Source organism: Mobula birostris, chromosome 1 (genome assembly GCF_030028105.1).
Source record: "Mobula birostris isolate sMobBir1 chromosome 1, sMobBir1.hap1, whole genome shotgun sequence".
Classification (NCBI taxonomy): domain Eukaryota; kingdom Metazoa; phylum Chordata; class Chondrichthyes; order Myliobatiformes; family Myliobatidae; genus Mobula; species Mobula birostris.
In genome coordinates this window covers 143,866,143-143,893,124 of record NC_092370.1, presented here as the reverse complement: position 1 = coordinate 143,893,124, position 26,982 = coordinate 143,866,143, and the positions used below count along the sequence as shown (strand labels likewise).

Here is a 26,982-nt window from a genome sequence, read left to right as displayed (position 1 = left end):
TAGACAAATTTCACAATGCCGATGATATTAACTCTGATTCAGATTCTGACAAAGATGGCAAGGTAAGGGAAACTTGGATCTTGAGAGAGGTGGTGAATTTACTCTAGGATGCTAAAATTAAACAGTTCCATTGAGGATTATAAAGAAGTCAGAAAAGAATTAAAAAAGAGAATAAGGAAAGCCAGGAGGGGCCACAAAAAGATCTTGGCAAGTAAGATCACAGAGATTTCCAAGGTATTCTATGCACAAATCAAGGGCAAGAGGATAACTGAAGAGCAGGTAGGACCACTCAAGGACATAGGAGGGAACATGTGCTTGAAGGCAGAAGACATGGATGAGGTCCAAAGTGAGTATTATGTATTAGTATTTACCAAGGAGAAGAACAGGAAAAAGGAAGATTAGTATGGAACATGCTAATATGCTAAGGCATTTGAGAAAAAGGTGGTGTTGGGTGTAAAGAACAATAAAGAGGATAAATCAAGTTACACAGAAGTGCAAGAGCTGAGATTGCTTGGACATTTACTTATATCACTGTGTCCTTTCCAGCTACAGGAGAGGTCCCAGAGGATTGGTTGAGTTCCATTTTTCCAGAAGGGAAATAGGGATATTCCTGTAAACTATATCCTGGCAATTCAATGGTAGGAACGTCAATGGAGAGGATTCTTAAAGTTAAGGTTCATTAATGCTTGGCAAACTATAGCCAAAATTCAGACAGTCAGCATGGCAAGTTGTGTCCTACTAACTTGATTGAGTAAGACAATAAAGGTGATTGATGAAGGTGAGCTATAGATGTTTACATAGATATTAGCAGGGTGTTTGATAAGGCTCCTCATGGGAGGCTCATACAGATTAAGGTGCATGAGATCAAAGGTGAATTGGACATTTGGAATCAAAATTAGTTCACCCGTAAAAGACAAGTCAGTGGTACGTATTCTAACTGGAAGTCGATAACTAATTGTGTTCTAGACTGGGACCTCTGCTGTTTGTAATTGATATATAAATGACCTTTATGAAAGTGCAGATGGATATGCATATGATACGAAGAATACATAGAAACATAGAAAACCCACAGACAATACAGGCCCTTCAGCCCACAAAGTTGTGCCGAACATTTCCCTACCTTAGAAAATACTAGTCTTACCCATAGCCCTCTACTTTTCTAAGCTCAATGTACCTATCCAAAAGTCTCTTAAAAAAGACCCTATCCTATCCACCTCCACCACCGTTGCCAGCAGCCCATTCCATGCACTCACCACTCTCTGCGTAAAAAGTTACCCCTGATGTCTCGTCTGTACCTACTCCCCAGCACCATAAACCTGTGTCCTCTTGTGGCAAACATTTCAGTTCTGGGAAAAAGTCTCTGACTATCCACACGATCAATGCCTCTCATCATCTTATACACCTCTATCAGATCACCTCTCATCCTCTGTCACTCCAAGGAGAAAAGGCCAAGTTCATTCAACCTATTCTCATGAGGCATACTCCCCAATCCAGGTAACATCCTTGTAACGCAAACACGAGGAAATTTGCAGATGCTGGAATTTCAAGCAACACACATAAAAGTTGCTGGTTAACGCAGCGGGCCAGGCAGCATCTCTAGGAAGAGGCACAGTTGACGTTTCGGGCCGAGACCCTTCGTCAGGATGAAGGGTCTCGGCCCAAAATGTCGACTGTACCTCTGTGGTAACTGGAAAATTCTGCATTAGCAGCTCTTCTTTGCTCGCTGCTAAGAGCTCCCTGTGATGCATTTGAGTTTGCAAAGGTGTTAAAAGCTCTCCTTGATGCATTTGACTTTGCTAAGGTGTTAACAGTTTATTTCTGTCAAAGCAATGTTCTTACAAGAATTGTAGCGCTATGACTTCCGGGTCATCAAGGGAATGGCGGCGTAAGGAAAAGGTCTCTCGACAAAAAAGAAGGTAAACTGCCCCAAAATCGAATTTAGACAAATACTTAATATTGCATAACTATATTAATAAAAGGGGCAAGGATGATGTCTAAGACTAAAAAGTCCGCTCCGAAGGCTGATAAACATAAAGAGACGCAGCAAGGCGACGGGCCTAGCTCCCCCACGGCAAGCCAGGACGGGGATAATGAGGGGAAATCTGTGACTCTGTCTTTGATTCTCGGAGAGATTCGCGAGTTCCGACAAGATAACAGCAAACAGCTGGAAGATATTAAAGGAGAAATAGTAAAAACTAACTCGCGGATAGATGAAGCCGAAGCGAGGATTGCTGGAATTGAAGAGAAGCTACAAAACGCCGAGGAAGTGATAGCAGAAATGCTGAAGCTACAAGACCAGCTCCAGTGGAAACTAATAGATCAATAAGGCCGCTCAAGGGAAAATGTGAGGGTTTACGGAGTTCCCGAAGGAACCGAAGGTAAACCCGGATTGATGATTCCCTTCATAGAGAAGCTGCTTAGAGAGAACCTTGATATACCGGCCGCAAAAGACCTACAGATAGAAAGGGCTCACCGCGCGTTGGCACCACAGCCCCCGGCAGGCGCGCAGCCCAGATCGATTCTGGTCAGATTTCTCAGTTACAGAACGAAGGAAGAGGTGCTTAAACGGGCATGGCAAAAGAAAGGTTTCATGTGGAGCAACTGTAAAATCAGTTTAGACCACGACTACGCACCGGGGATCCTTGCCAGACGGAAGGAATATACGGAAACACGGAGGGTCCTGAAGGAAAACAACATCAGATTCCAGACCCCGTATCCAGCTCGGCTGACAGTCTTTTACGACGAATGGACAAAAACTTACGCTACGGTGGAGGAGGCAACGTCGGACCTGGCGGACCGGGGACTACCTATTAAACTTATCACCCAACCGGAGTCGCTACTGGAGAGGATTCGGCAGAAGTCGTGGCAGTTACTGGGGCAAGGACGCTCCACACAAACCAGAGTGTCAAACTACAAGGAAAAGCTGCAAATATTCAGACACGAATGTACAGAGAATACAGACTAATTAAGAGAAATGACTGAAAAGAGTAAATCGGACTTAAAGGTAAAATGAAAACTGGTAACTAAAAATAAACTAGGCGGAATAACTTGAATGATAGCAATTTGGTCGAGACATAAATAGGAGAAAATTCTCTATGATTATTCAAACTGCTGAGGGCCCTCTAACACAGGGTGAAGATAGAGGTTATCCCTCTGAACTGAGGCCGGTTGGTGCTCAGGCCTCACTGTGGGAAGTCGGGAAAAATTTTCAAATGTTACACTTTCAAAAATGTCTAGGGTGTGGTTATATGTCTTGGTTTACTGTTGAGAAGGGATTGCTTACTGTTTGGTTAGAAAAGGAGAGTTTTTTTTTCCCACTAGAGAAAAATGCAAACTGAATTGGTAAAAATAATTTCCTATAATGTTAATGGGGTTTTGAATCCAATTAAAAGAAATAAGATTATGTCTAAATTGAAAAAAGAGAGGGCACAAATAGCTTTCCTCCAGGAAACATATATGAGCCAACCTGAACATGGAAAATTAAAAAGAATGGGCTTTAAGCATGTATTTTATTCATCATATAAATTGAGTCACAAAAGAGGGGTAGCTACTTTAATATCAAGTACTCTTAATTATGAACATATTTCAGATACTAAAGACAAAGAAGGACCGTTTGTAAAAATCACAGGAAGGTACAGAAATAACATTGCTGAATGTTTATGCTCCTCCAGGTTGTGAATGGTCATTTTATAGACACATTTTTGACCTAATGGTCAGTTCTCAAGGGGTAGTAATTTGTGGAGGGGATTTTAATATTAGATTAAATCCTGTATTAGATTCTTCAAGAATAGTTACTCAGAATAAACCTCTGACTCGGAAAATGAATTCATTGATGGAGGAGTTGGGAATTATAGATGTCTGGAGGGAATTACACCCTACTAGTAAAGATTATACACATTACTCTTTCCCTCATTCAGCCTATTCAAGGATAGACTATTTCTTTATCTTTAATACAGATAGACTCAGGATAAAAAACTGTAATATTGCAACAATTGATCTGTCGGATCATAGCCCAGTCTCTATGTCTCTAATCCTGGAAAGGAAAATGAGGAAAACACTATGGAGGCTAAACTCACATATACTCAATAACCCGAAAGTAATGGAGAGATTAAGGGGAGAAATCGAAGAATATCTAGACCTTAATGACACGGGAGAAACATCACCAGTAATCTTATGGGATACATTGAAAGCTGTACTGAGAGGGAAAATTATTTCCATTACCACTCACATGAAAAAGATCAATGCACAAAAATTAGTAGACCTTCAAGGAAAATTAAAACAACTTCAAGTTGTAGATAGCAACAAAAGTAATTCAAATCGAAAACAGGAAATTAGGAATTTGCAGAGTGAAATTGACGATATTTATACGTTGGAAACTCAAAGAAATTTTCTTTACCTGAGAAAAAAGAATTATGAAGTAGGAGGTAAATCAGCTAGATTATTAGCATATAAATTACGAAAACAACAAGCAGACAATACAATTCATAAAATAAAGAATCCAAAGACAAAGCTTGTGGAGAGTACAATAGGGAAAATTCAAGAGAGTTTTGAAACATATTATCGAGAGCTGTACTCCCAACCCCGGGCCCCCAATGAGCCCTATATAGACAGTGTATTGAATTTTTTAGATCTACCTAAACTTACAGATTTACAAAATGAAAGTTTATTAGAACCAGTAACTGTCAAAGAACTGAACGTGGCCATCTCTAGGTTAAAGGCTGGAAAGTCCCCGGGTTCTGATGGGTTTACCTCAGAGTGGTACAAGTCCCTGAAGACACAGTTAGCCCTATTACTACTTAACACCTTTAATTGGATCTTGCAGAGAGGAGAAACTCCACCTTCCTGGAGAGAAGCAATTATTTCAGTTATTCCTAAAGAGGGTAAAGATAAACTAGAATGTGGCAATTATCGGCCAATTAGTGTTCTTAATTTAGATGACAAACTATTTACATTTATATTAGCGCGCAGATTGGAAAAGCTTTTACCTGGCCTAATCCACTTAGACCAGACCGGATTTATTCAACAAAGACAAACACAGGACAACATAAGGAGAACTCTGCACATATTAGAACAGGTTAATAAGAACGAGACAGAGACAATGGTAGTAGGATTGGATGCTGAGAAAGCTTTTGATTCGGTTAGTTGGGCATTCCTATACAGAGTGTTAGGAAGATTCGGCTTTCAAGAAAAGTTTATTAAAGTAATTCAGACTCTACATGACAGCCCTACAGCCCGAATTAAGATAAATGGGGACCTCTCTGACTCCTTCATCTTAGAGAGAGGCACTAGACAGGGATGCCCAATTTCTCCTCTCCTTTTTGCGCTATATATTGAACCGCTTGCCCAACTAATAAGACAGAGCGAAATCGTAAAAGGTATCAAGGAGGCAGGGATTGAACAGAAAGTGGCGTTATTCGCAGATGATGTTTTGGTCTATCTGAGTGAACCAGAAAAATCATTTATAGGATTGTTTACACTGTTGGATGACTTTGGGAAAATATCAGGTTATAAAATAAATGTAAAGAAAACGCAGGTTATGTCCCTAAATTATACACCATCCAAAAAATTGCAGGATACATATGATCTTAAGTGGGAAGCTAAATCATTAAAATATTTAGGAATAACCCTGCCGAAGGATCTTTCAACACTGTCACAGGTAAATTATGGGCCATTAATCTCAGAGATAAAAGCAAATATGCATAGATGGAATCTTATCCCCTTTTAAAGTTTAATTTCAAGGATAAATACTATAAAAATGAATATTCTTCCTCGGTTATTGTATCTTTTCCGTACTTTACCGGTGGAGGTGAATGATAATCAATTCAGGGAATGGGACAAATGGATTTCCCGCTTCATTTGGCAAGGAAAGAAACCTAGAATTCGATATAACACCTTACAGTTAGGGAAGGAAGGAGGAGGTATGGTTCTTCCTTGCCTGAGAAATTATTTTTATGCCTCACAGATAACCCTTCTGTTATATTGGCGTAATAGGGAATATAAGGCTAGATGGAAGGAAATAGAATTTGGATTAGTTGACAGTTTTCCTCTACAGGACTCAATAGCTGACAAAGGATTGATGGCCCAGTTGGAAAAATTTAAATACAGTTGGATAAATCTTACATTAAAAGTATGGCAGAAGGTGGTTAATTCATGTGGAATTAATAACATGTTAAAACTCTTTAGATGGTGTGCATATGATACCGAATTCCTTCCCAACAGAGGAGATAAAAGATTTGAGCTATGGATAAAGAAAGGTCTTACAACCTACCTCTCATTTATAGATAAAAGAGTATTACAAAGTTTCCAAATCCTGCAGGACAAACATGGCCTAGAACACAATGACTTTTTTAGGTACCTTCAAGTACGAAACTATGTTAACCAGAGTTGTAGATATACAGACCTATGAACAGTAGAATTAGAAATTTTCAAGATTCTGAATTCAGCTTGCAGTTCAATACCTAGTAAATCAGTTTCTCGATTATATAATGCACTCTCCCATGCTAAAAATGTAAATACACTGTATATTAAAGAGAAGTGGGAGAAAGAAGCGGGGTTGGTACTTTCAGAGGAGGCTTGGGGGAAAATCTGCAGCTTTCAATGGTCCTCGACTAATTCTTTGACTTGGAGAGAACATTGTTGGAAAAACATTATAAGATACTTCAAGACCCCATATCAGGAAAAATATAAAGATACAAACGTGACGTGTTGGAGAAGGTGCGGCTCCAAGGAGGCAAATCACTTTCATAATTTCTGGGATTGCCCTAAATTAAGTCTATATTGGGAAGGTATTCATAGAACATTAGTTAAGGTACTTAGGTCTCAGATACCTCTGAACTTTGAGACGCTCTATTTGGGGCATGTATTGTTTCTTGAACAGAAGGAAGATATAAAGTTGCTGCAGGCCCTCTTAGCGGCAAGTAAGAAATCAATCACTAGAAAGTGGCTAAATCCAATACCACCTACATTAGAAGATTGGCACGAAATTATCTTGGAAATATTTAAAATGGAAAAGTTGACTTACTCCCTGAGAATTCAAAAAGAAAAATTTTATCAAATCTGGAATAAATGGATTGAATATATAACCCCAATGCGAGCAGACTTTAGATGACTCTCCTAATAATTTATACTGCTCTTCTCATCAACACAGTAATATTGCTAACATAAGCACCCCTAGTCTAAATGTCTTTTTTTTTTTGTTTTCTTTTGGAAAATAGAGAATTAACACAAGTAAAGGGAAAGATTTGGGAAAGGGATAAAAAATGAAAAAATTAAGTAAATAAGTACATAGGGATTGGATAATTATGTCTGCGGGTAGGAGCAAGCATGAACAAATTAGGATATAAACACCTACAATGGTTGTTACATAGGCTTATATACAACAATTTGGTCCAGTGGAAATGGTCCAGAAGAGTTATATGGAAACTATTACCATTTTTCTTAACAACTAATACCATTACTTAGCCTAATAGATTAGAATTACCACAGTACATAATTATCTATTTAAGTGTCTAATTTGCTTTTATATCATCTCAAATGTGTACTTAAGAATGTATAAATAATTATCGTTTTATACATATAAAAAAATGGAAAAGGTTATATGTGTGAAAAAAGTACATGATATTTGTGAATTCCTTATCCAAATAAAAATAAAATTTAAAAAAAAAGAATTGTAGCGCTATCTGCTTTATCATCAACCACAGACTAGACATATTCTAAGAAGTAATCATCTCTCTTTACGTAGAGCTGTCTCATTTATCTGTATAAAAGTTCAACTTGCTTATGCGTCCGGTCAGAGCCCGCCGCTCCATTGTGAAGGTTGGCTCTCCGTGATCATCACGACAATAAAAGGACTTTGCTGCGAAGTGAGCCCAAAGAGTCTCCGTCTCTTTTATTCGGAATAAAGTACTAACTCTGCTGCAACAACCTCTTCCTAGAGATGCTGCCTGGCCTGCTGCGTTCACCAGCAACTTTTCTGTGTGTTGTTTGAACATCCTTGTAAATCTCTACTGCACCCTTTCTATGGTTTCCACATCCTTCCTGTAGTGAGGCGACCAGAACTGAGCACAGTACTCCAAGTGGGGTCTGACCAGGGTCCTATATAGCTGCAACACTACTTCTCGTCTCCTAAATTCAATTCCACAATTGACGAAGGCCAATGCACCGTATGCCTTCTTAACCACAGAGTCAACCTGCGCAGCTGCTTTGAGCATCCTATGGACTCAGACCCCAAGATCCCTCTGATCCTCCACACTGCCAAGAGTCTTACCATTAATACTATATTCTGCCATCATATTTGACCTACCAAAGTGAACCACCTCACACTTATCTGGGTTGAGCTCCATCTGCCACTTCTCAGCCCAGTTTTGCATCCTATCGATGTCCTGCTGTAACCTCTGCCAGCCCTCCACACTATCCACAACACCTCCAACCTTAATGTCATCAGCAAACTTATTAACCCACTACTCCACTTCCTCATCCAGGTCATTTATAAAAATCACAAAGAGTAAGGGTCCCAGAACAGATTCCTGAGGCACCCCACTGGTCACCAACCTCCATGTAGAAAATGACCCATCTACAACCACTCTTTGCCTTCTGTGGGCAAGCCAGTTCTGGATCCAGAAAGCAATGTCCCCTCAAAAAATTCAATCAGGCTCATAAGGCACAACCTGCCCTTGACAAAGCCATGTTGACTATCCCTAATCATATTATACCTCTCCAAATGTTCATAAATCCTGCCTCTTAAGGATCTACTCCATCAACTTACCAACCACTAAAGTAAGACTCACTGCTCTATAGTTTCCTGGGCTATCTCTACTCCCTTTCTTGAATAAAGGAACAACATCTGCAACCCTCCAATCCTCCGGAACTTCTCCCGTCCCCACTGATGATGCAAAGATCATCGCCAGAGGCTCAGCAATCTCCTCCCTCGCCACCCACAGTAGCCTGGAATATATCTCATCCAGTCCCGGCGACTTATCCAACTCGATGCTTTCCAAAAGCTCCATCACATCCTCTTTCTTAATATCTACATGCTCAAGCTTTTCAGTCCGCTGCAAGTCATCACTACAATCACCAAGATCATTTTTCATAGTGAATACTGAAGTAAACTATTCATTAAGTACCTCTGCTATTTCCTCCGGTTCCATACACACTTTCCCACTGTCACACTTGATTGGTCCTATTCTCTCACATCTCATCCTCTTGCTCTTCACATACTTCTAGAATGCCTTGGGGTTTTCCTTAATCCTGTCTGCCAAGGCCTTCTCATGGCCCCTTCTGGTGTTGTGAACAGTGTAGAGCTGCCAAAGGATACAGTGCAATATAGATCAGTTGCGGAGAAATAGTAGATAGTTTCATCCGACCAAATGTGAAATATTGGACTTTGGGACTAAATGTAAAGGACAGTGGAAAGAGAGAGAGCCAAGACTGATGCAAGCGAATTTGAACTGTAAGCGTATCATTAAATCTACTGAGTTGACAGTAAATGGTTTTTGCCTTAGAACTAAATTAATATCTCAGCAAAACTGAAACTCTGATGACTCTGCAACTTTGAACAGTCCTGAATATGAATGGCTGTGAATGGTCTATTACATATTGCAACTTCTTTTAAAAAGCATTTAAATATGTAACGCAAAATACCACAAGTGTACAGATTCAATAATGGAAACTGTTTCTGACACAGGCAATGTGGTATTAAAAAACTGTTCTTGAGTATTAGGACAAAAATGCTAAACACACAATTTCAATTCATGGCTTAGTATCTTGATGATTACTACTTTTAATGAACATTTTTTGTACTGGATTACGGTGTTTACATCATGACTCAAAATAAAAAGGGAAATAAAGTGAAGGTGGCATACAAAAGTCATACAGCACAGAAACAAGGCCCTTCGGCCCATGCCAAGCAAGATTCCCATTTATACTGCTCCCTTTTGCCCATGATTAGCCCATATTGCTCGAAACCTGTCCTATCCACATACCTATTCAAGGGACCATCCTAGTAGATGTTCGCATCCTTTGGCAAATCAAGTGCTGCACACAGTAATCCAGTTGTAGCCCAACCACTGTTTTACACCAAGTTCAACACAGCCTTTCTGCTTTTTTTAAATTCTGTATCAGTATTTACTAATTCTACCGGACAACAAAGATTTTGCTTCCTGAAAACTTTTGAGTGTATTTTAGGGATTTTGGGACGCGGATCAAGAAAATTGCCATGAAGTTTCCTTTCCATGCAGCATTTTCTTGAAATCGCCTATATTTGTTATCTCAATTCATAATTAAAGTCAGAATAACTGATGCCAAAACTAAGCAAGGTCCACAGAATCAAACAGGTCATCAATGACAAGCAATTTGAAACTTTAGTGGAACGGGAAAAAATTACATGGAAGGCATCTAAGGATGTTGCTGAAAATCTTTTTGACAAGTATAGAGCATCAAACTACGTGCAGCTGGTGGCCAAAATACTTCAAGCATATAAAATGACAAGTGCAACATGTCATTAAAGATTCATTTTCTGCATTCCCTGCAAATCTTGACATTGTCAATGATGAGCATAGTGAAAGGTTTCACCAGGACATTGGAGAAACCGTATCAGGGCAACTAGAATCCATCAATACTGGCTGATTAGTGTTGGACACTTAACCGAGAAACCTTAGACACTGAGCACAAACGAAAAGATCAAAATTTTTTTTTAGCTTAGTTGAACTATTACGATGCAATTAAACATTGATGCTGCCTGGCCTGCTGAGTTCTTCCAGCATTTTATGTCTGTTGCTTGGACTTCAAGCATCTGCAGATTTTCTCTTGTTTATGATCCAAAACGTTTATTTTTCCTACCATCAGTGCACCATAACCACTGTACACTGCCGTTACTTGCCTGGACTACATCAAGGACACGTATCTAAAACATGTCTTAAATTTGCAAACTCTAACAATGGAGGGGAAAAGGAGAACAATATAACCACCTGCAGGCTCTGGTAAAATCACAAACCATCCTTCATTGTTGCTGGTGTTAAGAACTTGAACTTACCAACTTTCTTAATTTGGGTATACCTTCATTAGGAATACTGTGGCCCAAAATATGGCTGACTACCACCTTCTTGAATGCAATGTTGCTTGCATCTCAAAGTAATTATAAATATATTAAAGACGAAGTAAGCCCAAATGCACCACTTTCAGAGTGAGCAATGTAATAACCTATTCAATTGTCATAGTCATACTTTATTGATCCCGGGGGAAATTGGTTTTCGTTTTAACGTTGAAGCTGTCATTTTAACGTTGATATATTTAAAAGAAGCAAACCAGAGCTCCAAAAATCTTACCTCTATCTGATATCCGAAAAGGTGACATACAAGAACTTTTCTCATGGACTCCAAGCTGATCTTCAAGTGAATGAATCTGGAAAATAATTAACTATTCAGCTGAATCTGGACTGAGAAACTAACCAATAGGAAATAAAAAGTTTGCTTTTACCTGCTCTCTAAATTCCTGTTCCTGGAGTTTGGCATCACTGAGAAGTGTGGTCTTTTGTGCTAATTGTGCCTGATAGGTGAAATTAAGATATCACAGAAATAAACACAAAGCTTAACTAATATCACAAATTAGTTGCAATGCAAATAGTGAGATAGTTTCACAGGTTTCAGCCCAGTAGGTTTAATTTACAAACAATCCAATATTTCAACCAATCAAAGTAAGTGATGAATAATATGTCAAACTTGATATAGAAACATCCTCAAGAAATTCAGAAAAACTAGACTTTATGCATTGGATGGCACAGTAAAGCAACTGTTAGCATAGTGCAAAATATCCCTCTAGTGTTTATAGATCTCGTACTGGAGATGCATTATCACTTCACTCTGCCACTTTGTTGTTGGCCCACGTTGTCATCATCTCGGTCCTCAACTTGCCTTTATTGGGATCTTCCTCCTCGTTAACCTCCATTCTGGAGTTTAAGTTAAATGGTGTTATTGCCTATGGATAGTGTTGGGGGGGGGGGGTGTGTTATAGGGAATGGGTGCTATGACCTGGGAGTTGAGCAGTAGCTACTTGAGGGGTGTTGTGGGGAGGGTGGGCACGTGGCCAAGTGGTTAAGGCATTGGACTAGCGACCTTAAGGATGTGAGTTCGAGCCCCAGCCGAGGCAACGTGTTGTGTCATTGAGCAAGGCACTTAATCACACATTGCTCTGCGATGACACTGGTGCCAAGCTGTATGGGTCTTAATGCCCTTCCCTTGGACAACATTGGTGTCGTGGACAAGGGAGACTTGCAGCATGGGCAACTGCTGGTCTTCCATACAACCTTGCCCAGGCTTGCACCCTGGAGAGTGAAGACTTTCCAGGCGCAGATCCATGGTCTCGCAAGATGTGGGGAGGGTCAGGCCCAGGGGTAGCATTAGGTAATGAGGGTGGAGGATTCACTGCGAAGGGAGGTGGGGTGGCAACTGGCAGCATTGGGGCGGGGGAGGGGTTCTGCAGGACCTTGCAGTGGTGGGGAGGGCTGAAAGAGGAACTGAACAGCTGGTGATATTGGGTGATTTGACCCCTTGGTGGGGTGAGAGCTTGGGTTTATGGGGGTGCGTAGGAGGGTTGGAGATGTTAGGTTTAGGGGTAGGGCAAAGGACTGGGGATGCGAGAGGGAATGGTGGGGGCAGCTGTTACGTAAGCCCCTTTGTGGGGTGTGGCTTGGGTTATTTGGGATGCTGTTCAGTTTAGTTGGGGTGCGCAGGCCATTGGAAGTTAGGATTAGGGTGAAGCGTAGGGTTGGGGATGTTTGTGGGGTGGCGTGTTAGTGTTAAACTGGTGATGTGGGGTGACCTTGGCCCCTTGGTGGAGAGAGGGCTCGGGTTTATGGCGGTGCGTAGGATGGGTCAAGTTGTTAGGTTTAGGATAGGGCTGAGGAATGTGGATGCAGGCCTCCCCATATGGGGGGGGGGGGGGGAGAGCAGCATGGGACCCAGTGTTAAGTAGGCCCCTTTGTGGGGGTGTGGCCAGGGTTATCTGGGGTGGTGTTGTCTGGTTTAGTTTGGGTGTGTGGTCTTTTGGATGTTAGGATTTTAGGTTGGGGGGGTAGGGTCAAGGGATGTCCGTGGGGTGCCGGGAGATAGAACTGGTGGTGTGGGGTGAGTTTGGCCCCTGGCGAGAAGAGGACTTGGGTTTATGGGGGTGTGAGGATGTTAGGTTTCAGGGCAGGGCCATGTGACAGAGATGCATTCTTCCCCATGGGGGGAAGTTGGGGGGTTGTGGTGAGTGCTGTGTCTGGATCAAACTGGTCGTTAGGAGTCTATTCATTGTAGTTATACTTTCTACATTTATTCCTCTCTATTCCGTTTAGGTGTTACTATTTGGGGAATTAGGTTCTGTTCTGGGGCCTAGTTGTTGAGCTCTATTTCCAAAGTAAGACGTACCTTTCCTATTTAATGGTCACCTGTCTTAATTTTGTTTCTGGGTGGGTGACTGAAGGGGACCTCCTCTTCCTCCCTACTCTGGTTTTCTCAATAACTTTCTTAATTATTGGGTGCAGTGTTGGCCCTTTAGTGGGTATATTTTACTTTCCTGGCCTAGCTTTTTAGGCCTCGTTTAGGCTGTTTGGGGACTAGTTCGTACATAGGGTTGCCAACTGTCCCATATTAGCCAGGACATCCCGAATATTGGGCTAAATTGGTTTGTCCCATACGGGACCGCCCTTGTCCCGTATTTCCCCTGCTAAGGTAGAGCGTTCCTATGAAACCGTTCATAAGCCGAAATAGCGTAAAGTGAAGAAGCATTTACAATTAATTTATAGGGGAAAACATTTTGAGCATTCCTAGACCCAAAAAATAACCTACCAAATCATACCAAATAACCCATAAAACCTAAAATAACACTAACATATAATAAAAGCAGGAATGATATGACAAATACACAGCCTATATAAAGTAGAAATAATGTATGTACAGTGTAGTTTCACTTAACAGAATCGGGAAGATTAAGCCAAAACCGATTTGTAGAAAAAAAAATCGGCACATACACGCACACGCACACAGGTGCCCACGCAAGGCTTCATAGTCATGGTAGTCTTTCTCGGGGTAAACACAAGTGTCCCGTATTTGACTGCTACTTTTGTTCCTTATTTGGCAGTGAGAAAGTTGGCAACCCTATTCGTACAGCACCAGTAATCAGAAGACTGAGGTTCAATTCCTGCCACTGACTGGAAGAAGTATGTATGTTCTCCCCATGGCTGCCCATGTTTCCTCCAAATGCTCTGGTTTTGTGGCATATTGCAAAAGATGCACAGGTTAGGATTAGTAAGTTGTGGGCATACTATGTTGGTGCCAGAAACACGCTTTCACTTCTGTGCCGTCCCCAGCACATTCTTGGATTGTGTTGGTTGTGGACACAAACAATGCATTTCACTCCATGTTTTGATGTAAAGTACGTGACCATTAAAACTTAAATATTTAAATATCCCTTTAAATATTTCAGTGTCTTCTTGAACTTTAGCTTTGAAATAAGCAAGTAAACATTGAAATAATCTCACCTTCAATTCTGTTACTGTGTGAAGATGTCCCTGCATGAATCAACATTAAAAAAAACTTCAAAATACACATTATTTTCTGTTACAACTAAATTACACCTTCATAAACAGAATCCATAGTTTACGATAGTCTTTATCAAAACCGTCTGCTAACAGTACAGAATAGTTCCCAGAACCCATACAATAAAAAAACATTTATGGAACCCTAAAAGATATGTTGGGTTTTTTTGTTCAGGTGGCTACGTCCCCAGAACCTGATGGGATTTACTCAGGTTGCTAGGAGATGCAAAGGATAACATCGTTGGGGCCTTAATCAAGATCTTTGTGTCCTCTCTAGCCACAGCCAAAGTCCCAGAGGACCGGCAAGTGGTTGATGTTGTTCCATTGTTCAAAAAGGGAAATAGGGAGAATTGTAGAAAATATAGATCAGTGAGTTGCAAGTCAATGGTACAAGTCATTGCTACTAGACAGCATTGTTTGGGATAGGATTTATAAATATTTTGAAAAGCATGGCCTGATTAGGGATAGTTAGCCTAGTTTTGCACAGGACAAGTTATTTCTTTCTAACTTGATGGTGACCCATGTGAAGACACAGAGGAATGGATGTGTCTATCATCATCTTCTTATTCTTTTAACTACTTAGACTACTTCCACTACTACGTCACCTCAGGCCAAGGGGGCCATCTTCGGGCACGATGACGGACTCCCCACTTCTCCCTCTCCCTCATCAGTGTGTTCAGTTCATCTATATTAGCCGTGCCGCTGTCTTGGGAGGGCGCCCAGGGTTCATCCTCCCATGCTTAGGCTCCCATATGATGACAAGGCTGGCAAGTAGCTCGGGGTGGCGAAGACAGTGCCCTGCTAGTTGCAGTCTTCTCGCTTTGATTTTAGTGGCGAAAGTCGGTAGGTCGTCATAGAGCTTGACATTCGTCATGTGCTGTTGCCAACTCACGTCAAGAGCCATCTGGAGCATGCCCAGTTCTGCATGGTGTCTATATCTATACCTTCCATAAAACCAGCAACCTTTGTGTCATCTACACACTTACTAACCCTCCCCACCACTTCCTCATGCGTCATGTATGTAAATTACAAAAGAACAGAGGGTCCCAGATTGCATCCCTGTGGAGCATCATGGATCTCTAGGCAGAAGACACTCCATCTACAACCACTGTCTGCCTTCTGTGGGCAAGGCAATTCCAAATTCATGTAGCCAAGTTTCATTTGATTCCATGCTCCCTGACTTTCTGAATGAGCCTACAATGGGGAACCTATCCAAGTGTCTTACTAAAAATCAATGTATAGCTCATTCACTGCTTGACCTTCATCAATATATCTTGTCAATTCCTCGAAAAGGTCAATTAGGCTCATGAGGCATGACTTGTCTCTCACAAACCCATGATGAATATCCCTAATCAGACTATGCTAACAATTTCATATTCAGAAGTAAGTGATTTTAAGAGACTCCTGGATAGGTACATGGAGCTTAGAAAAATAGAAGGCTATGGGTAACCTTAGGTAATTTCTAAGGTAAGGACATGTTCCGCACAGCTTTGTGGGCCGAAGGGCCTGTAAGGTGTTGCAGGTTTTCCGCTTCTATTTGACAGATCAAATTATGGCTTGGCATCCACCTCACTAGGGCCCCAGTTCCTGAGTCCCCTCTTGACTTGCCAGAGGCCCGGTTCTTGTGTTCTTTCTCTACTTGCTAAGCCGTAGTTCCTTTTAACTACACCTGGTTTTGTTTTTCCCAGGCTCCCCTGAAACTTGCAAGGGCCTTGTTTCCTAGACTCTTCATTCACTTAATTGGAGCATGACCATACCTTAAAAAACTGAACTAGCAGTGTATTGCTGAAATATGCTGGTTCAACACTACTAAAGCACCTAACATGCTGAATTAATAGAATTTTACTGCAATGGAATACAAAATCACCAATAAATGATATTTTATGAAAACAAAGGCAAATCACTTTTTTAAAAAATAAACCTATGCACTTTAAAATCACTCTTGGTCTTGTATTATCATTTTACACTCAATTTCTGGTGGTTAATCTTCTAATATGGCACAAACTGACTGAAACAACAAAGTTCAGAGTTACCAATATCACAACAATAGTTCTGAGCTATGTGCACCATTCAGGTACTGAGCAGCACTCATGCATAATTAACATATTACCTCTTCAGTATTCCAATTTCCCTCTTCACACAGCTTATGTTTGGCTTGTAACTCTTCCAGTTGCAATTGTAGATCATTCACCTTCACTGTCATTTCTTCTTCCCGGGTCTTTAAAAGTATGAAAATTATTGTTAAATCACTAATGTATTTATCATAGCCATGGAGAAATAAATGAGGAGGAACACACTGAGGATGATATCAACACCAGATTTCAGAATACATCAACCATGCAGGTGTTGAATTTGTTCTCATGTCAACTGAAAAGAAAACTGAGCATTTCGAACAGCTTTCCCCTGGTTTCATGCAAAACAGTTCATGATTCCAGTTCTATTAATGAATGCCATGCTATGATTTTGTCACGTTAAAACAAGACCCCAATATATACCGAGCCCTTGTTGTTTGCTGTTTTATTACGAATGAATCAAAATACTCGTAAGAGAGCTGGTAAAATGAGTGTGTTCCTTCACAGCTCTATCTTGTGGTGCATCCTGTTTATGAGAATGTAAAGGAGGAGGTGCCTGTTCAATGCATTAGTTAAGGGATGTACCACTTCAATGTTGAGGAAGAATATCCTAGATGGCTCCTCAAACAACGAGTTGTCTATTAGTACAGACGCTGGTCTTCATTAGGTGGAGTACTAAATACAGAGCAGGGAGTTAAGCTCCAATTTAAAAAAAACATTGGCCAAGCTTCAGCTGGAATACTGCAACCAATTCTGTTCAAAGTACAAGAACGACAGAACAGCACTGGAGAGGACACAGAGGAGACTCACCAGTACATGTCTGGAATGAAGAATTTCAGTTATAAAGAGACAACAAGGTTAGGTTTATTTTCCCTGGAGCAGAGGCGGCAAAGAGGGACATGAAGGAAGCAAATACAAATATAAGGGGTGCAACTGAGTACCTGTAGGAAACTGTAGGATCAGGCAGATAAAATGAGAGGTGACAGACTCAGGTTAAAGGATAAAAGATTTAGAGGAGATCCGACAGGTCCTTTCTCACCTAACACATTGCCAAAGGGATTGGTGAAAGCAGAATTGTTGACAGCATTGAAGTGGTGCCTAGACAAATAGCTGAATCGCCTTGGCATTAAAAACAATAGGCCAAGTGCTAGAAAGTAGGATTAATAACAGTGAGGTGTGGAGGACCAATTGACCCATTTCCATGTTCTTTAACTCTATGAAAAAGGGCGTCATTGTTTTGTTGGGAGTTTATGACAGACCTTCTAACAGTGAGGGTGAGTGCGGTGGGAGTCTTACGGGGGAGAGGGAGGGGAAGGTACAAGAAAGTGAGAGAAGTTAAAATAGTGCTTATAATAACAGAGGATTTCAATTTTAGAAATACTAATTGGACTACCTTAGTGTAAAAGGCCCAGAGGAAGTTGAATGTTTTTGGTATATCCAGGAGATCTTTTGGACACAATGTACAAAGACCAACAAAAGAAGAATTGTTGGGCCTTATCTTAGAGAAATTTTAGTTGGTCAAATGGAGGGAATGTCAGATATCATGAATACATATTACAAAGTGATTATGGAAAATGATAGAGATGGACAAAGAATAAAGGTCTTAAACAGGGCGGGGGGGGCATGGAAGACCAATTTCACTAAAGAAAGACAGGACCTGACAAACGTAGATTGCCACATCTATTTGTAAGTATCTACATCTGCACAGTGGGAAGCATTCATTTCACACTTGAAGAGTTCAGGCTATTATGATCCTGGAAGGGTGAAAGCCAAGGAATGTTGTGAGGCAACAAGGTGCGGATAAAAAGAAAAACATTTGACAGGTATAGAGGACTAAAGATGGGGGAGGCCCATCAAGAGTATAAAAAACACAAGGAGTTTAGAAAGGAAATTAGGAAGGCAAAATGTATCTTAAAATAATCACCATCTGACAGGATTAATAATAAAGGATCTGAAGGTGTTTTATAATATATTAGGGGAATTAATAAATAAACAAAGGAGACATTAGGGACAACAGAGGTGATTGGTATATTGAGCTGGAAGGTGCAGGTGAGGTCCAAAATGTATATGTTTCCATTGGTACTTAAACATTGTAGTTGAAGGATTAGTACATTTGTAGTGAAAGGTGAAATTCTAGTAAAAGTCTCCAAAAACTAAGAGGAGCTTGATGCACCAGTGGGATTAAAGATGGCTATGTCATCCAAGAAGCAGTGGCAAGAGGTCACAAATGAGATATATAAAATTACAAGTGGTATAAATACAGTACACTGCAGAAAATTTCTCCCCATATTAAGGGTACTGTAAATAGTAAATAGAGAACATAGGTTTAGATTAAGAGGCAAGAGATTTAGAGGGAATCTGATGAGTAGCTTTCTCACCCAGAGTACAGTGAGTAGTGGATTACATTGCTTGAGAGAAGAGACACAGAGAGGCTGACAGCAATGAACATGCATATTGGTGAGGCCTAATTTGGACTATTGTGAGCAGTCTTGGTCACTTAACTACAGGAAATATGTAAATAATGCTGAAACAGTACAGAGAAAATTTACAAGAATGTTGCCAGGTCGGCAATGCCTAAGTCACAAGGAAAGATTGAATAGGTTCAGACTTTATTCCTTGGAACACAGAAGACTGAGACAAGACTTGAGGTTGGGTGAGACTATAACCAGAGGTTACGGGTTAAGGGTGAAAGATGAAAAGTTTAAGGGGAACATGAGGGGTAACTTCTTCACTTAGAGGGTCGTGAGAGCGCGAATGAGCTTCCAGTTTAGGTGATGCATGCAAGCTCGATTTCAACTTTTAAGAGAAGTTTGTATAGGTACATGGATGGTAGCCATATGGAGGCCCATGGTCCTGGTGCAGGTCGATGGGAGTAGGCATTTTAAATTGTTCAACACAGACTAGATGGACCGAAGAGTCTGTTTCTGTGCTGTACATCTCTATGACTAAGTATCTAGATGAGATATAGGCCAAGTGCTGTAAGTTAGTGAGCCCAACGGGCTGCTTCCATGTTGTATCACTAGATAACATTCAGCTTGGTATTTGTTCAATGAATTTTAACAGAAAGTCCACTACAGGAAAAAAAAATAGAATAGAATTTTAAAAAGCTCAATATTAAATGACATTAAATCCAAATGTATATGACAATAATATTATTGATGGAATTAATTTATTTTGATGAGGCACTATTAAACAGACAGATCTTTGTCAGAGGATGGACAGTCAACAACCAAGTTTTAAAGTCCATGGCTAGAATGCTTCATGAAAAAGCAGAACACAGAGATAAAGCACAGCTGTTATATGTGAGCATAGCTGTTACGTGTGAACACAGCTCATTGGGAACAGTCAGCATAGCTCTGTGTGGGACAGATCAGGGGTCTTAGTAACTAAATTAAGTTTTTCTGAGGAGAACAAAAGTGATTGATAAAAATAGAGCGGTAGGTGTTGTCTACATGGATATTAGTGTTTGACAAAAACATTATGATAGGATCATCCAAAAGATTACATGCATGTGATACATGGTGATACGGCAGAAAGGATGCAGAATTGGCTTGTCCATGCAACTCAGAGGGTAGTAGTCAATAGCTCTTATTCTGGCTGGAGGTTAATAGTCAATGGCTCTTATTTTAGCCAGAAGGAAGGAGAAAATTCTGAGGAATAGGATTCATGCAAATTTGAAAAGGCACAGCAGTTTTGAAACACTCAGCATGACTTTACGCAGGGCAGATCATGTCTTAAATGTCCTATAATTACCTGGATTACCCCCATTTCTCATCTCAAACAAATGTAAAACATTTGCCACTCCCAAGTCCACCAGGACCTCATCTGTTGCAACTGAAGACAGAAAGATCTTTGCCAAAGCCCCAGCAATTCCTTCACTGACTTCTTTCAATATTCTGAGATATATGCCACCAGGCCCTGGTAAATTGTCCCGTGATTAGGCTGGGGGGGGGGAGGGGGGCGGTGTAAATCAGTGATTGCTGGTCCATGCGGTGCAAAGAGCCAGGAGGGCCACAGTATATTGCTAAATAAAATAAAAATGCATGTCCCAATCTGTTTTCGTTATCCTCCAAATCTTGTTCTACAGTAAGTACTGCCTCAAAGCACTCATTTAGCTCTCAGCTGTAAATCCAAGCACAAATTCCCTCTCTTATGCATAGTGGAACTACCCTCTCCTTCATTAACCCCTTTTTCTTACCATGAGTATAAAATGCTGTGGGATCGTGTTGATCCTGCACACCAAGATCATTTCCTGCCCCATGTGGCCTTCCTAATTGCCTGCTTGAATGCTTTTCTACTGTCTTTATGGTCCACAAGGGCCCAGCCTGACTTTAGCTTTCTAAACCTTAAATATGCTTCCTTTTCCTTCCTGACTAAATTTAGGACATCCATGGTCATCCAAGGTACCCTTAGCTTGCCATCCTTGTCTCTACCTCATACCAGAACATGCTGATCCTGAGCTCTGATCAGCTGGACTTTCAAAAACTCCTACATTTCAGACATGAACTTGTCCAACAGCAGCTGCACCCAATCACACCCCTCAACTTGTTTTATCCTGTTGTAATTTGCCTTCACTCAATTTAATAGCTTCCCACAAGATCCAAATTCTATCCTTACTCACAAGCAGTGGTCCCCAAACTCCAGACCATGGACCAATACATTAAAGCGAAGAAGGCAGTGGTGCAGCAGTAGTCAGAACGCACCCAGCACTTCTTTAAGAAAAAAAGCCGAAATAAACAAGCTAATTAATTAGGTGCCGCCCAGCATGTAGATGTCAGCCCAGATCAGAGGCCGGGTGGCACCTAATTAATTAGCTTGTTTATTTCCGCTCTTTTTCTTAAAGGTGTGCTGGGTGCGTTCCGACTACCGCTGCACCACTGCATTCTTCGTGGCAATGTATCGGTCCGCGGCCCAGAAGTTGGGGACCACTGGTCATAAAGATCTTAAAGCCAAGACCTGTGGTCACTATTCTCAGAATATTTACACATTGTCAAGGCCTTCACTTGCCCTGGCTCATATCCCAAAATTGGGTCCAATGTGCTCTCCCCTAATTGGATTCTCCACAAACTGTTTCAAGAACCCATCTCAGATTAGTGATGTTACATGTGGACATGTCTGTTAGTGGTGTGTGTGTGTGTGTGTGTGTGAGATATATATATATAGATAGCCCCCATCTAAAGTATTCAATCTATTAATCACTCCAATATAATGTAGGAAGGTTGCGGAAAAGGTTTACCAGAATGCTCCCTGGACTAGAGGGCAGGTGATGGACAATCTAGGGTTGTTCCCTTTGGAGTGGTAGAGATTGAGGAGAGACCTGCTTGCTATAAAACTGATAAAAATTATGAGGAGCATAGCTAGAGAGCAGTACATTTTCCAAGGGGCAAAATGTCTAATACCAGAGACCGCACATTTAAGGTGAGACAGGAAAAGTTCAAATTAGATGCGTGGCTAGGTTTTTTAAGAAAAAGAGAGTGGTGGTGCCTGTAATGCACTGATATGCTTGGTAGTAGAGACAGATATGATAGAGGTATACAAGCCACTCTTAAATAACCACATGAATATACAGAGAATGGAGGTAAAGAACCATGTGCAGGCAGAAAGAATTAGTGCAACTAAGCATTTTTAGCTTAAATAGCTTGGCACATCATTGTGGGCTGAATGGCCTTTCATATGCTGTACTGTTCTAAATTCTATATTATTCAGAAAGCCAGGAGATGGAGAAAGGAGCTTCACAGAGATCTGTATGGGATGACAACCATTACCACATATAATTATTAAATCAAAAAGTAAATTTAAATTTGCAGCAACATGTGCATGCAGAGATGCCGTATGATGGATCGTTAATATTGAAGGAATTGCAATAAATTGTAAGACAACATTAATATGAATAAAAATGAAAATAAGTTTGATTTATATGTTGGTAAAATCGCATGGAATATTACTTCAAAATACACACAGCCGCCACTTATTAAGTATAGCTGCTCATTAATACAAATACAGTGGATTATGGTTAATTGGGACACAGTACCTTTTAGCCAAATTAAGCCACTGCTCCAATTAGCTAAAGTTTTATGGAAATAATATAAAAGGTATAAAAAGACAAACTGAATAGCAAATTATGTATTTAAATGAAATACGTAACAAATTACTACTAATACTATACTAACAGTACTACAAAACTGTATTAGTTTCTAATAGTAATCAATGAAGGATTTCATCCAGATTGCACTATAAACAAAATCAGCACAGACTCCAAGTGAAGATAATGGACTACCTTCAAATAATGCTATCGGCAACTGCATCCAACAAACCCTCATTTTAACTGTAACAGTCAAGGTGATTCTTCATAGTCCCTAACTTGAAGTAGTGAGTGAAATTGTTTCATTTTCACTCCCGGCCATTTCAGGCATCTCCAAGATTAAATACTTGAAACTACAGTGAATTGTCTTGCTGCTTATTCCTCACCAATTATTACTGACAAAAGTCACTGCTTTTTGAACACAAACGTATGCAACTGATGCTATTTAAAACTGTTCCTTCTAAGCACGGTGTATCATCTAACGGCCACATGACTGAAGCTAGTTAGTAGCTGTTCAGTAAAAGTCTCCTGCCTCAATTAAGCGCAGCATAATGTCCCAAATAAGTGAAGGGAATCCTGGAAATTTTCTCAATTATTTTTTGTGCTTTAAGAGTCGTCCCAAATAAATGGCTGCCCTGATGAAAGGGTTGCTTCCTCAGAATTTTTTCTTTGGGATTATGATAGACCGCTTGAAGCTGGACACAAATATAACTTTAGACTACTTATAGCACGTTTGAATTGGAGAAACAAGAAATTAACTTTTATTACATATAATGCACTTCATTGCATTAACAGTGCTGATGCTTTGCAATAGTTCAACTAAGCTAAAAATGTTTTTTTGATAATTTTCCTTTCTACTTAGTGTCCAAGGCTTCTGGCTTAAGTGTCCAACAATAATCAGCCAGCACTGATGGATTCTAATTGCCCTGATACCATTTCTCCACAACCGCAACGCCCTGGTGAAACCTTTCGCCATGCTTATCACTGACAGCAACAAGATTTGCAGGGAAGAAATCTAAAAGGGAATGCAGAAAATGAATCTTTAGTAATATGTTGTATTTAATGGTTTTGTATGCTTGAAGCATGTTCTCAACCAACTGCACATAGTTTGATGCTCTGTAAGTTGTCAAGAAAAATTTCAGCAGCATCCTTAAATGCCTTCCATGTGATTTTCTCCAGTCCCACTAGAAAATTTTTGAATTGTCTGTCATTGATGACCTGTTCAATTTGTGGACCAACAAAAGTGCCTTCCTTAACTTTGGCATCAGTTGTTCTGGGAAAAATTTCTCAAATATCAAAATCCATCACCTTCCTTATTCATCGCTTTCACAAAATTTTTCATAAGCCCCAGCTTTATAAGAAAAGGAGGCAAAATATCTTTGCTGGGTCTACAAGTGGCTTATGTGCCACACTTTTTTGCCCTGGAACTAACTGCTTATGGAGTGGCTAATCCTTTTTAATGTACTGAGATTCTTTAGCACGGCTGTCCAATCTACAAATGAAACAACAGCATTTAGTGTATCTGAGCTGCATTCATAGTGGCAGTGCTATTTCAGATCACTACAGATGTTCCAGTTGTAGTTGCTGTGCTCTTTGTGTTTCAAAAACTTCCAAATTTCAGTAGTTTTCTTTCATGTATACTGCTGTTGTGTAGCAGCACAGCTTGCAGGTTTAATACTGAAGAATCAATAAAAAGACAACATTGTTGTGGGTCAACTGGTAAACCAAAGCAGTCAAAAGCCCATTAACGCAGTGGAAAAACAGATGTTGTGCCTGGTGACAGCAGATTCCATCCTTGCAGCCTTGAACCTAGTAATTTTGCTTTTGCCTTTGACAAACCTAAGTCTCTGACAAGGTCATTCTATTCAGGTCAGAGTTATCAGATGAGACTCACTCGACATAAATGGTTCAAAATCTGTATCAGTATCGTTTTCCATTCCTGGCTCGTACACCATGACATCTTTGTCTGCCTCCTCTAGATGCCATGTTTCTGGTGGCTTTGGTACGGGAAGACTATCGTCATATGGTAAGGCTCTCATGGCTAAAGAGAGATTGGAGCATTCAATGAATTTCTTGTTTTAACAGAGAAACCAGATACACAGGTCAGACAGAAGTAGTAGTCTGTCACATGACCCTTCTACTCTCGCCATATCATCTGGACAGCAACAGGCAGTGACTTCCGAGTATGTCTGAGGCAAGCTTTATGATTGACAACACATGTTGTGCAACAAATGCGAGGAGTGCAGGCTTTGCCTTGGTCTCTAATTTTACACCCAAAGTAGAGCTCCATCTTTGAGATCTAAGCACATACTCGCCACAGATATAAAAGAAAGTATCGCAGTTGTTGCAACATTAGAGAGACATTTTGCTATCGCAAATACTCCTGAAAATACAATTACTTTATTATAATGTGTACGCACAATATGATATGAGATTAAGACCATGTGCATCAACCTGATCACACAACAGTACATGTAAAGACGATGCATAGAACTGTATGTGGGCACAATGTTTTTATAGCCATTCTCAATCCTGTCCCGCCATGCAGCATTGGCCCTGCCTAAACATGCCTAGGCATACCTGGACAAGATAGAAAACTTCTCAGCTTACATTGTGGGCAACATTTTAATTGACTTGAATTATGAATTGAAATAACAAATGTAGATGATTTCAGAAAAAAATGGTGTCGGATTGGGAAATTTCATGGTGATTTTCATGATCAGCAGCCCAAAATCCATAAGATAGACCCAAGTATTCAGGAGGCAAAACCTCTGCTGTCCAATCTAATTCAATCATGTGGCAGCAACTCAATGCATAAAAGCATGCAGACATGATCACGTGGTTCAGTTGTATCTCAGACCAAACATCAAAATGGGGAAGAAATGTGATCTAAGTGTCTTTGACAGTGGAATGATTGTTGGTGCAGGACAGGGTGGTTTCAGACCTCAGAAACTGCTGATCTCCTAGGACTTTCACACACATTTCTCGATTTTACAGAGAATGGTGCGAAAAACAAAAAAAAATCCAGTAAGCGGCAATTCTATGGGAAAAAACGCCTTGTTAATGAGAAAGGTCAGAGGAGAAAGGCCAGAATGGTTCAAGCTGACAGGAAAGTGTCAATAACTCAAATAAGCACACGTTATGACATTGCTGAATGTACAATACGTCAAACCTTGAAGTGGATGGGCAACAGCAGCAGAAAAGCACAGACCATACATAAATACACTCAGTGGCTACTTTAATAAGTTGCTCTCTTGTACCTAATAAACTGGCCACAAAAGAAAGACACTCATAGTTATCATAACGAGATTAACATACTGTAATAGATCACCTTTTTTCATGTATAAAAATAGACAGAGCCATTGTTTATAACTTAAAGAGATTGAGATATTTTCCAGCTTGTGGGAAGAGCAAAACATCAATATAACAGACACCAAACAAAAGACAAACTCTAGTTGTTTTTTAAAGTGATCAGGATGTGGAACTCTTTCTCAGTGTGTGTGAGGTGAAAAGGACAGATAAGTGCAATTTTGATAAATGTACATGGGAAAAATAAGACAGGTATCTGATGAATTTAGATAAAAGTAAGGAGGATGAAAGCAGCACAAATATGAATATGTTTGGACTGGGCTGAATGGCTCACTTTACAAGAGTCTGTGGTTTTGAAATTTCTCATGTTTTTTTTTAATGAAAATCAGTACAGAATAACCTTTGTATTTAAAGATGGTAATACAGAATAAACAAAAAATCCTTTAGGATTACATACTTGTAAAATTTCTTCATATCTTTTTACTGTCCTTTGTAGATAATCATCCTTGTCAGTGATCTTTCGATAAAGCTGGTTTATGTCCTCCTTGTGAGTTTCCAGGAGTTCAGCCTCAACTTCCTGGGCTTTGCCTAGAATATTGAAAATTTAACTCTAATTATGGCATTCACTAAAAATAATTTCTTCAAAAGCAGGTAGTCCTCCACCTATCCACAGGCACTTGGAGAGTACAGCTGGTGATACAAAAGCACCATCTCACTGATGGATTTTTTATTTTGTCTACTTTTTATCTTGAACCAAAGATTCTTTCTAATATCCACAAAATGCTGGTGGAAGGCAGCAGGCCAGGCAGCATCTATTGGAAGAGGTACAGTCGACGTTTCAGGCCAAGATCTTTCGTCAGTCCTGACGAAGGGTCTCGGTCTGAAACGTTGACTGTACCTCTTCCAATAGATGCTGCCTGGTCTGCTGCATTCTACCAGCATTTTGT

At 40.3% G+C, this 26,982-nt stretch overlaps 1 protein-coding gene across 4 annotated transcripts in view; it reads right to left on the bottom strand.

The window, feature by feature from the left end:
- The window catches only part of golga4 (golgin A4), a 246,147-nt gene that overhangs the window by 24,817 nt on the left and 194,348 nt on the right, over positions 1–26,982 (bottom strand). For all 4 annotated transcript variants that reach the window (XM_072263075.1, XM_072263085.1, XM_072263094.1 and 1 more), the window contains 5 exons: positions 26,493–26,623; positions 16,683–16,790; positions 14,516–14,545; positions 11,473–11,541; positions 11,322–11,397 (listed from right to left, as the gene is read on the bottom strand). In XM_072263075.1, the coding sequence (XP_072119176.1) occupies positions 11,322–11,397; positions 11,473–11,541; positions 14,516–14,545; positions 16,683–16,790; positions 26,493–26,623 (414 nt within the window). The remainder of the gene's footprint in view (positions 1–11,321; positions 11,398–11,472; positions 11,542–14,515; positions 14,546–16,682; positions 16,791–26,492; positions 26,624–26,982) is intronic.